At 48.0% G+C, this 11,753-nt stretch overlaps 1 protein-coding gene across 1 annotated transcript; it reads right to left on the bottom strand.

Moving 5' to 3' along the window:
- Positions 1-7,090: 7,090 nt before the first annotated feature.
- LOC120836144 (zinc finger protein 32-like) lies at positions 7,091-8,194 on the bottom strand (the record flags this gene model as incomplete). Its single annotated transcript, XM_042293640.1, has 1 exon — positions 7,091-8,194. A coding segment is annotated over one exon (588 nt), but the record flags the coding sequence as incomplete, so codon positions are not given.
- Between the last annotated feature and the right edge of the window lie 3,559 nt (positions 8,195-11,753).

The raw sequence follows: 11,753 nt of genomic DNA, 5'->3' as shown, positions 1-11,753 counted from the left end.
TGATTTGGATGTTCCAACTATGGTGCCTGGAACGCGTCTCCGACTGGTGTGTTTACCGCGGCCAAAAAAGTGGTCCCTCGATTTCCGCCTGATGACGTCATAAAAGTGTCATGCTGTCGCCGGTTGCGACCCTGGCGGTGTCCCAACAGTTGTGGTAAGTACGGCAGACGCCTGTTCTGCTGCAGGTCGCTTTCCATTGTGACAGTTCACGGAAGCTAGGACAGCCGGAAGTTGGGACGCCTAAAGCGACGCCGTGACGACAGCGACACTCGCGTCCGCTCGTGCTTTTCGCCTGCATTTCTACGGTCAACCGCCAGGATCGCGACAGGCAACAGCATGAAGATGAAGATGAAGGTCGCAGATCTTAAACAGGAGCTTAAAGCAAGGGGACTTTCAACGGTTGGTTCTAAAAACGAGCTATTAGAGCGACTACAAGCCGCCACAGAAGTCTCCAACGATCTGCTAACAGGTGTACAGTGGGAGGAGACATCACGGGACAGCGACGGCGAGCTGAGCGCAGAAGCGGTGGTGCCGGTGGGCCTTTTACCTACCTCAACCGACGGCAAAGCTGGTGCTAGCATGATCAATGACTGTGAGGGAGCGTTTGCAACACCCCTAGAGACAATGTCTACCTCTGCTGGGATTCAGGACAGACCGCTTCCATCTACTTCAGAACGGGCGATGGTCGAGGTGACGCAGCGTCGACTGAATGACGAGATCCCCAAGCAGGCTTCACAACTAAATTGGCTGAAAGGTGCGACGAAAGGGGATCCTCTCATAAGCTGTGACAGGTGCGGACGGTGGGCCTACATTTCAGAGACTGAGTTTGAAACTCATGAAGAGGTTGAAGATGCTCATTTTGTTTGCAGAACATGCAAGGCCTTAGATGAGATACACAATTCACACAGGACAAGGATGGATGCGCTGGCAGACAGTGTGAACGGGATTATCCAGAGGTTAGAGGGTGCAACTCCTCAAGGTGAACCAAATGAAACAACCACAATTCGAAAACTTCAAGACCGAGTGGCCGAATTAGAACATCGCGTGGAAGAGCTTCAAAAAGCCTTGGACAGCCTTCTTGATGGGGTTAGTTTGACTACAACTCCAGTGAATTGTGAAAAGAACCGTGAACATGACGCCGGAGACAATAGAAGAAAGAAGGATCAGGAGGACCTTGCATTTTTGACACAGTACAAAAACTTGCTGTTGCTCAGGAAGGATGGAAAACAGCAGGACATAGTGAACAGGACACGTTCAGAAGCAGTGGATGACTGCAGTGAGACTGTCTGCAAACTAAGTGCAGAAAACGTCACAACTTCGGAACAAGGAGAATCAGAGGAAGTGCAGGATAACTCATGCTCGCGCAGTAAAAGCAGCCCGGCGACAAAGGGAACGACAAATGCTGGAAAAGTGAAGGACAGACCTCCTCGCGGAGTTAAACGAGAAGTCCTGCTTGTGGGGGACAGCAATGTGGAGAGAATTGCCCAAGCTTTTATCGAAAAGATGGACGATAAGCGAAGCGTTGAGGTGTTGCTCAACAGAAAGGCGACAACTGAGGATGCCCATAGCATGATTGCCGGATACGAACGCCAGGCGCGGATGGTCTCCCGCATGTATATTTTGCACGTTGGCCTGAATGATGTACTGCGAGGAGACCAACCTGACCATGTTGTGGAAATCATCAGAAGGAAGTGGAGCAGGCGTAAAGCATCCCTGGCTATCTGTTCTGTCCCAGAAGTCACCAGCAAAGGCAAGGTGGTGCAAGCGAGCGTGATGTTGCTAAACGCCAAGCTAAAAGTATTATGCAAAAAGATTCATGCTAAGTTCGTGGATCTCAGCAGGGACGTAGCTGCTAACGACGGCTTACAGAAAGACAAACTGCTCTATGGGCATAAGGTTATTAGTCTAGTAAGCCATCGCATAGCGGAGATGGCGAGCCTTTTTTTAGACAGACGAAGGGGGAGATGGTACGCCGATACGGGAAAACAAAGAGGAAAAGAGCAGGGAACCAGCGAGACGCCGAGAGGCAGGATGAGTGCACAAGATCAGTCGAAGTCAATGCCTCACCATCAAAGATGGCAGCATCAAGGAGTCGCACCGATGTCGTGGGCGCCCCCGGTTCCATTACACGAACAAAGGGTTCCGGATGGCACTCTCTTCCTCTCTACAACGGGCGCATTGCCAGCGCCTCTACGGCCAAGACATCAGATGCAGGACATCGGCTCAGCAGATTGTTCCCGGGGACATGGGTACGCAGCGCCGCCACGAGCTCACTTTCTTGGCAGAGAGAGGCTTCCGCCTCCGGAAGGATTCTCGCACGCCAGACTGATGGACCAACTGGTGTCAGTGTGTTCGCCGAGGATACCGCGACAAGAAGCTGGCGGATTCCCGGGGTTTATCACGCCGATGCTACCACAAGCGCCACCAACGCAACATACCAGGCAAGTTTGTGGACCGACGCTGTCCCCATCTGCCCTGCAGGCAATGGTGACAGAGATTGTGCGTCAACAGCTGAGGGACAGGGAACAGTGGTAGGGGGCATTGGCCCACTCCGATCCAAAGTGGTTGAAGACGCGGAATGGGCAGAGCGGGGTCATAGAGTAAGGCGCAGACGACGGAGACGCAAGCGTGACGAACATACACCTGTTAGAGTGGGGTTCTTAAACCTCCAAGGAGCAAGGAGGGAACAAAAGTGGGAGGAATTGTATAGCGCACTCGAGTCTGAAGACATTACCATTTTTGGCGTGGCTGAAACACACCTCCGGGACTTCGAAGAACCGCCGATGCACCAGGGCTGGTGTTGGGAGGGGTGCAATCGTGAAGAGGGGCAGGACGTGGAGGGGCAGCGACCCTGTGCCAAGGGGCCGCGCGGCCCCTTGGCACAGGGATCCCAGAAAGTGTCAAGACCACATCTGGCTGACAGGCGAGCTGGTACAGAAGCCAGTAGCGCTATGTGTGGTATATCTCTCTGTAGGAAGTGCGCGAGACATAGAGAACGAAACTCTCATGGACTGTGTTGCAAGGGATGTGCGGGAGGTCGGAAAAGACAAGGATGTGCTCATCATGGGTGATTTTAACGGACATATTTATGAGCTTGATGGGTGGGAAGATGGCAACGGACGGCGGATACAAAAGCTAGCGGAGGAGCTGCAGTTGGAAGTGGTGAACCTCCGGGAAATGTGCGAAGGACAATATACCTGGTGTGCTAGAGGCAGTAGAACTTGTATAGATTATTGCCTGGTGTCACAGGGCATTGGACGTTTTCTTGTGCAGGTGCATATAGACGAGGATGGGGAGCACAGCGTTAGTAGCGAGCACAATCGTCTAAAGCTGGTCTTCAGCAGGGCAATCTGGAAGAAGGAGAGGGAGATATCACCAAGCTCCATGCGGCCCTACCTTACCGAGGATGCTGCAGCAAAGGTGGCGGAACTTTTTGAGAAGAGCAAAGAAAGAATTAAGGCTGGAGGCTACATAGGATACGTCAATGTGCTTAAGCGTCTTATCAAGCGGCATTCAAGAATGCGCCCCAACGGACGCAGAAGAAGGAAACGTTGGTGGGACACTGAAGTAAAGACAGCGATTCAAGCTAGGCAGGCCGCAAACAGGGAACATCGCCAGTCCCTTCGAATGGGGCATGAGCACATGGTCGCACAAAACTGGAAGCTCTATCAAACGCGGAAGCAATACGCCAAACAGATCATCCAGGAAAAAATGAGGACGGCGGACCTACGTACTGTTCTTGACATTCGCTCCAGTGGAAAAGATGCTTCGAGGAAGTTTTGGAGCTACATGGGTACACTGGAGGGTCGAGACCAATCGACTCCCGTCCTCGATGAGTGCACAGGACAAGAAGTAGAAGACCTGGGTGCACACCTCACGACGTACCTGAAAGAGATGTTTTCTCCCGAGTGCATGCCCACTGCCACAAAAGCCGAATGGACAGCCGAGTCCTCATCCGACGGCAGCCGGTGGGAAATCGGTGAAGTGAGTGTAGTGCGTGCACTAATCCACCTTAAGAAGAACACCTCCCAAGGCCTGGATGGTGTCCCGGCAACGGTACTCAAAGCCCTAGGAAAGGACGCCCGACAACACCTCGCGTCTATACTAAACGACATCCTTTGTGGCACAGCATCTATACCAGATGATTGGAGGCTCGGCAAGGTGGTCTTGATCCCGAAAAAAGGGAACGATCGCCAACATCTCCGCAGCTACAGGCCTCCGACGGTGACGAGCACAATATACAGAGTATTCGCATACATGCTCAAGGAGAGGATGGTTGCATGGGCAGAAGAGGCTGGGCACCTTACTGAGCTACAGGGAGGCTTTCGTCGAGGGCGCCGACTTGAGGACAATCTGTTCACAATAACTCAGTGCATTGAGGTAGCCAGAAAGGAGAAAAGACAATTACTGTGCTGCTTTCTGGATATTGCCAAAGCATATGACAGTGTCCCTCATTCACTGCTCATTCAGTGTTTGGAACAACTAGACCTGCCACAACAGTGTGTTTCTCTCGTCCAATCTCTTTATGAGGGCAATAAGGTGAGGGCAGAAATGAAAGGGTTAGAATCCGAAGACGTGATAGTGACTAGGGGACTTCGACAGGGGTGTCCACTCTCCCCGCTTCTCTACATGCTTTACGTGGCTGGGACGGAGGAGAGGCTAATTCAGTCAAGAGTGGGCTTCTCTTTAACCCACCTAGAGGACGGCGAGGAGGTGAACTGGGTGCTTCCAGGGCTCACGTTCGCCGACGACATCGTTTTAATGGCTGAGACAGCGGAAGATATGCAGCGGCTATTGGATATATGCACTGCGGAGGCTGCTGTGCGACACCTAGGCTTCAACGCAAAAAAATCTGCGCTTGTACAGTTCTCAGGGGTCGAAGACACGCTTTGCTGCACACTTAAGTTGGGTGACGAGGTTGTGCCACTTGAGGACTCGTACAAATACTTGGGTGTCATCCTTGCCAATACGCCGGAATACCTTCGAGATCATTACGCTCATCTTCGCCAGTCAGCAGGGCGAGGGGCCAACGTCCTCCGAAAAAGAAGTCTCTGGAGCTGCAATAGGTTCCTAGTTACACGGGAAGTGTGGAAGGCAGTAATGGTTCCAGGCTTGACCTTCGCGAATGCTGTAGTGTGCGTCCCTGGTGAATTACGAGAATTTCTGGAGCGACGACAACGAGCAGTGGGACGACAGGCTCTGGCCTGCCACGGAAATGTGGCTAACGAAGCCGTCCAGGGAGACCTAGGATGGTCTAGCTTCGAAGCCAGGGAAGCCACCAGCAAGATAAGTTATGATACACGACTCCGCCACATGGATCGAAACCGATGGGCCAAAAAACTTTTTGTATACACTCACATGACTGGGACAAGAACAAGGTGGCAGAAGCACCTTTATCAACTCCAAAAAAAGTATGGCTTCTTTGCAGAACCCTTAGAGGTAGTGACGGGCGAGAGGTTGGAGTCGAAAGTGAGAAGCAGAGTACGTGAGAGGGAAGTCTTCCAGTGGTTTGAAGCCGCTCAAGCGAAGCCAACGCTGCTGGTGTACAGTAAAAACAAGCAACTGATCGCGGCTGAAACCCTGCTCTATGACAACAGCTTGGGCAGCCGCCTTCTGTTCGAGGCGCGAGCGGGCGCTCTACGAACTCTGGTATACCGGGCGCGGTTTGACCCCAAGGTGGTTTCCACGATGTGCCGCGCGTGCAGAGAAGAACCTGAGACAGTTGAACACATAGTGCTCTACTGTGAGTGCCTGCTGCCAACCCCACTGGTAGATCGCCGGCTTCACTCAGAGGCGATGCTAGCATATGCACTGGGCTTTAAAACGACGGCTGACTCAAACAAACCCTACACGGGCGAAGCAGACGACCCTCCACAAGACAGGCATGAGATTTCTACCATGCAGTGCATGCGAAGGACGAAAGCGCGTCTGGAACACTGGTGGAAGAAAATTTAGAACAGATAGCTTATAGTTTTTTTTGGCTAGGGCACGAAGACTTTTCGAGCTCGCCCGGTATAAAGGGAAAAGCCGCATCATCATCATCATCATCATCATCATGACACTCGCGTCATTTGTTGCCACATTGGAACCACTTTTGATGTATGGGCGGGATAGGGCGCTAAACACACCAGTCGAAGACGCAATCGAGGCACCATAGTTCCAACAGAAGGCTTCTTTCGTCGTCGAGGCCCCACTGTAGTGTAGCCTTCGTCGTCGGTCATAAATGGCCTAGAAGTCTGTTGAAGATGGTTCACACTACTCGTGGCATGGTCTTCGTTGTTTTCTTTGCTGTTAGAACTTTGCTTCGTCGACACGGGACTCAGCTGGCGATGTCCCAAGTTCAGCCTTCTGCATTCAATCTCGAATTTGTTGTTTTGTGTGCGACCTGATTCCGTCCCGATGATGCGGCAGCGCTGTAACTCAGGCTCGGTTGATTCAGGTCAGGCCCTCGCTTAGCAAGTTGCTTCCGTAACTAGGTGGCTTCGAAACATAGATGGTTATTATCCGCTCTTAGGCATTTCATTTCGGCGATAAGCACGTCTAACTTGATGTTCATCTTTTCAACTACAGAATCCTGGTACTTCGGCGAGCATGAGGTGTTTAATTTAAAGGTGGTTTCACAGGCTGATTCGCTGTCCATTTCCGACCCCCACACGTCAGACGTTTCTTCGTGATTAGGCTTATCGTCAATGCGGTTCCGCCAGGTGCAAGCATTACATTTGTACGAGCTTTTTCCTGAGGCCATGAAAATGTTATACTCCTCAAGGCCTGCTCTAATACAATCGTAGTGGAATTTCGCCTTGCAGCCACCCGAACACGGGAGGGATTGACGCTTACCAGCAATTTTTTTTCGGAGCAGCTTTTACACACGCCCTTCCTTGTCTCCATCTAGGAATGATAACAAATTGTAGCAGAATAAGGACTTTTTCAGAATTTGATGCAGATGGTCCACCCATGACAATACCGAATCATACCCAGATTCTCTGCTGGCAGAGATCAAGTGCAAGGAAGGTTGACACCAAAGTTTACCTGGTATAGCTCGTAGATTGTGGAATGCTCATCAATTGTAGTCGGGCAGAAAGGCAACTCCTTTAGCTAGGTAGGTAGTTTATTTGCGATTCACTGAATCCACAAAGAACAGATGAATACAGTAACAGGCACATTTCTTTTTAGAACTTCTGGAACACAATTCAAACTAGAGCTATGTGGCAAATGTAGGTCAAAATGTGAGGAAATCCAGAGAACTTGGTGGAACCGCTTTTCAAAATGTCGTCACAAAATTTTATACACAGAATTCAATGTGCCTTAGTAAGTCCCAATGCTCCTCATCCACTCAAAATTAAGTTAAAAGTAGCTCTACAAGTCATAAAACAAAAATATTACCAAAGATAAAAGCAGCAAAACTCTATACAACAGCCATTAAAAGAAAATGCTGCTAAGCAGTACTGCAGCTGTTGCCTACCGCAACTGATAACATTTAGAACTGATGAATATCCCTGTTTCTCAACTTCACGTGAACAAACAACATACAGGCAGTGAAACACACGGTAAAACATGAAAACTCTTCCACACGAATGACCTCCAGAAATCTCATGGCTAAGATTTTTCACTTGTGCATTCTTTTTCTATGCCTACCTAAATGGGTTTTGGAGCCAAATGCTTCCCCACACGCTTCACACTTGTAAGGCCGCTCCCCGCTGTGGGTTCGTTTATGACTCAACAAGTTGGATTGATCCGAAAATGTTTTCTCGCAGATGTCACACTCATACGGTTTCTCACCCGTATGGACTCTTTTGTGAATCACCAGGCGACTATTTTTTACAAACGACTTCTGGCAAACCTCGCAGCGAAATGGTTTCTCTCCCGTGTGAGTCCTCATGTGAGTCTGTAAGGTACCGATTTGAGCAAATGCCATCTCGCAGACAGAGCAGCGGAAAGGCTTCTCTCCTGTGTGTGTCCTTTCGTGCCTGGCGACATCGTGTTGATTGGGACTGGTGTAAAGGCAGAACTCGCAGTGGTACAGGCCCCCACGTCGTGGCCGCGTCGTGGGTTGCGACTCAACCAGTTCTGTAGGGACAGAGAAGAAGCTCTGGCTGTCTTCATCTTCCGAGAAGGCTGCTTCGCCCGCCACTGTCGGTGAGACGCGAGAAACAAGGAGCGTCAAGGACAGCGAAAGTGCAAAGCCAGCAAGCAAGCATTAGACAAGCTTGGCAAATCTGCATTGCGTTCAGCAGGAACTAGCACACACAAACAAGCGTACCGATACCTGTTCGTTTCAGAACAAAGAAAACAAACTCGGCAAATAAAAACAAATTAATTAATAAGAAAAGCTGTAAGGCTGTTATTACATGAAAGTAATATCAGGCTTTGAATGAGCATAGCCCATTCATGAATGCAATTTATCTTCTCAGCTCATCTCGCATCCTAATAGCCTTAAAGAACAATAAAACAGCCTAATCTCTGGGCTTGCAAAGTTCCATGAAATATAAGGCTGCCACAAGGATAGAATGTGGCCTTTGAAGTCTGTCCGTCGTAGTAATGTTCTAGCGAAGGTCACCACACAGTCAATGTCACTACATCAATGAAAAATGACACACTACTTGAGTATCCAAGCACTGTTTCCAGTGACAGAATGTGGTTAAAAAACCACAATTGCTGACATCTTGTCTCAAACACCAGGCAAGAGCAAGCAATGCAAAACAACCCTATCACACTGGTTTTCTTTGCACAAATGGAGTGGTGGTGAATGCAATCACATTGGTTCACTGCTTGGGCTAATCTGAATAACTGGGATCCGTCTGATGCAATAAGAGACGCTCATTTTGATTCAATGATGCTGGATTGGTATAAGAAAGAACACTGCACAGAGAATGCATGCTCCCAAAATTTGAGTTGGCAAGAGGAAAGGAGTCTCCCTGCAAAGCAACAATGTGCCATTTGCCGCATCTTGCGGTGGTTGCCAGAGTCGACCTGCAAGGTTGAGAAGAGAATATTGAGCAAATGTACTGCCGCTTGTGTGAGGTAAGCATTTGGTCGCTTTTTAAGACCCCAAAAACGGCACACTGACATAAACACTGAAAGCAGATCGTAGCAAACAAAAAAATTGGTAACAGGCGTGATCAGAAAACGATTTGTCAATGTGAACAAAACAATTAATGAAAACATAAATTTCCCTTTTCAGAGAAAAAGTTGAAATTGAATTGTTGCATTTTTAAAAGGAAAACTACCCACATAAAAAAAGTGCAAAAAAAAAAGTTGATTTTGAAAAATGCCCTATTTACATCCGCCAATATCTAGAGAGTATTCCCCGCAAGTTTCATTTGTTTACAGTGCAAAGTTATTTTTTTTATAAATTATTTTCAGTTCACTAATGCTAAAGAACAGGTATAGGTTCGAACACTTTGCGTTTTTCTCCAATCGACGTTTCGGCATAAATCCCATGTACCTCAAAGAGTTGCTGAAAGGAAAAAATATTTGGGGCGCGTGAAGAGCGGAGGATTGGCTTCACTTTCACACTGAGGTGGAGAGAGAGAATGACCATTTAGTGACGTCATGGACTTTGCACACAGAATTCAAAATAAATCTCTCGCCGTCAATATTGCTCTAAAAAAAATGTTTTAGCGTAAAAATTAACTTGTTACACGCATGTCTAAACCAGACATTAAAAAACAAAATTTTTCTTTGAAAGATCTTTAGTAAAACCATTGTTCCAGTATGAAACTATCGAGACTTAACATTTGCCACTTATATGCGAAAATTTTATGAAGCTGGTTACTATGAACTTGGATTGTGCATTTTTATGTTCCTTTGTTATAAAAAATTGCAATTAGCAAAACAAGGTAAATATTTAAGAAAAAGACTTCTTCATCGTCTTTTTTTTTTTTTTTTTGTTCGAAAAATGAAATTTTTTTTGCAATTTCCTTTAATAGTAACCGGCAACAGGTATTCCAGTATGCATTCCACCAGAAAAATCTGTGGTTATCAACACGACTTCTCAAGGATATATTCATAGATCAGATTCAATGCAAGCTGTACTTTACTTCGTTCTGGGGTATAATACCTCATAAGATATGTTCACAGGGCTGACACTTTGCGTGCCCCCCGTCTATATGACTACAAACACCGCATGCAAGTATCACACTGATTGAGTGAGAAGTTCAAAAGTTTGCATTCTCAGGTAGTGTCCACCCTCAAGTATTTCAAAATCCCCAAGCTCATGGGGAAGCTGCTCAATTCGTGCAACACTTTTTGGCAAGGTATTTTTACTCCTACGAAGAGGGGGGCCATTGCAGACAAAAATATATAGAATGAAAAATTTACTCGACATTCCCAAGCAAGTCTTACAAAGATGGCCAAGCAACGTTCTCTTGCGTGCATCACCTATGACACTGTAGTTACCGTAAAATGCTGGGCAAGCGCCCACTCAAACTTTGGAGATAATCGCAAAACAATGGGCGATGGGCGCTTGTCCGGTCATCACTTTTACATATAAATGTACTGAGCTATGTTCTCAGATCTTACAAATTTGGTAATGGGTGCTTAATGTGGAATGGGCAGATGCGCGGTATTCTACGGTACATCTGGGGCAGTAATGGACCATTTTACAAAGTAGCGCACACACTCCATGCAGTGTACATGAAGAATGTGTGGAACCTAGGGGTTAGCATTAACAAAAGGGCCCATTGCAACATCTGATAAGGTGAGGCTTGTAAAAAGATTGAAAAATAAAAATTGCTTCAATTGGTACCACCTCAATGGGCACAGCCGATTTAAAGCCAATTCGATATAAAAGAATTGAATCCTTGGGTCAAGTGAGAATTTCACCATAAAGCCAACTGAGAACTGTACTTAGAAAAAACTGAGCCACACCAAGAAACAGCCCAGGAAAGACCAACAGGAAGAAAGTACCCCGCTGAGCATGACACCGCGAAGGGCCACTCAAGGCTAACACCAGTGGGTCGACGACGGTCGAGAGAATCCCTGCGCCAACAACAGCTGCCGTAGTGATATTTGCTTTGCCCCCCGCCTCCCGAGGGCAGACCCCTGTCCGGGGGCCCACCCTTCCGTAGAAGGATAGTCGCCAGAGCCTCCGTTGCAGCATACAAGCTGGCAGGGTGCACCACGGGCAGGTGGAGGTTGACTTCCCTGCGGCATCCCACCGCAAGGGCTTGTGCCCCGGCCCATTGCAACAGATTTGTTTACAAACAGAATAGCGACACACTTCACAGTATCATTGGTCGCATCAACCACATTATGGCTGCGCATTTACCAAGTGCCAACCTTTATACAGTAGGCTCGCTATAAATAAACTCGGATATTTTATAGCTCCGCTTATTGCATCCAAATGGCAAGATTTTGGTTGTGCTGCTATGTTTTCAATGTATTCATAAGGCGCTTAATTCGAACAGCATTTTCGTCAAGTATTTTCACTAGTATGTGGAATGTGTGTAAGGATTGTGCAACTGCCGACAGGCCGTGCTGCTCCCTGCTGAAGCTGCTTGCTTCCAGAAAGATCAATGAGGGGGGTGCATAAGAAACGTTCAATAACTTCACTACTTGAACATAACGAGATTAGCCTGTAATTTTGCACATACGAGGCAATACCAGATTTTTAAATTGGAACAACTCGGAACCTTGACGATCAACCCCGTTGCTTCGAGGTCCCAACGTTCTACGCAGCGAACCTCCTACACCGATTGTTCCAGAAACCCACGCGTGTACATATGGGCCCCCCGTGGCGAGCCAAGGTCAGT

The sequence above is a fragment of the Ixodes scapularis genome, unplaced genomic scaffold (genome assembly GCF_016920785.2).
Source record: "Ixodes scapularis isolate PalLabHiFi unplaced genomic scaffold, ASM1692078v2 PGA_scaffold4__175_contigs__length_147842914, whole genome shotgun sequence".
NCBI lineage: Eukaryota > Metazoa > Arthropoda > Arachnida > Ixodida > Ixodidae > Ixodes > Ixodes scapularis.
The sequence above is the reverse complement of the archived record's forward strand: the minus strand, read 5'-3'. Positions and strand labels throughout refer to the sequence as shown.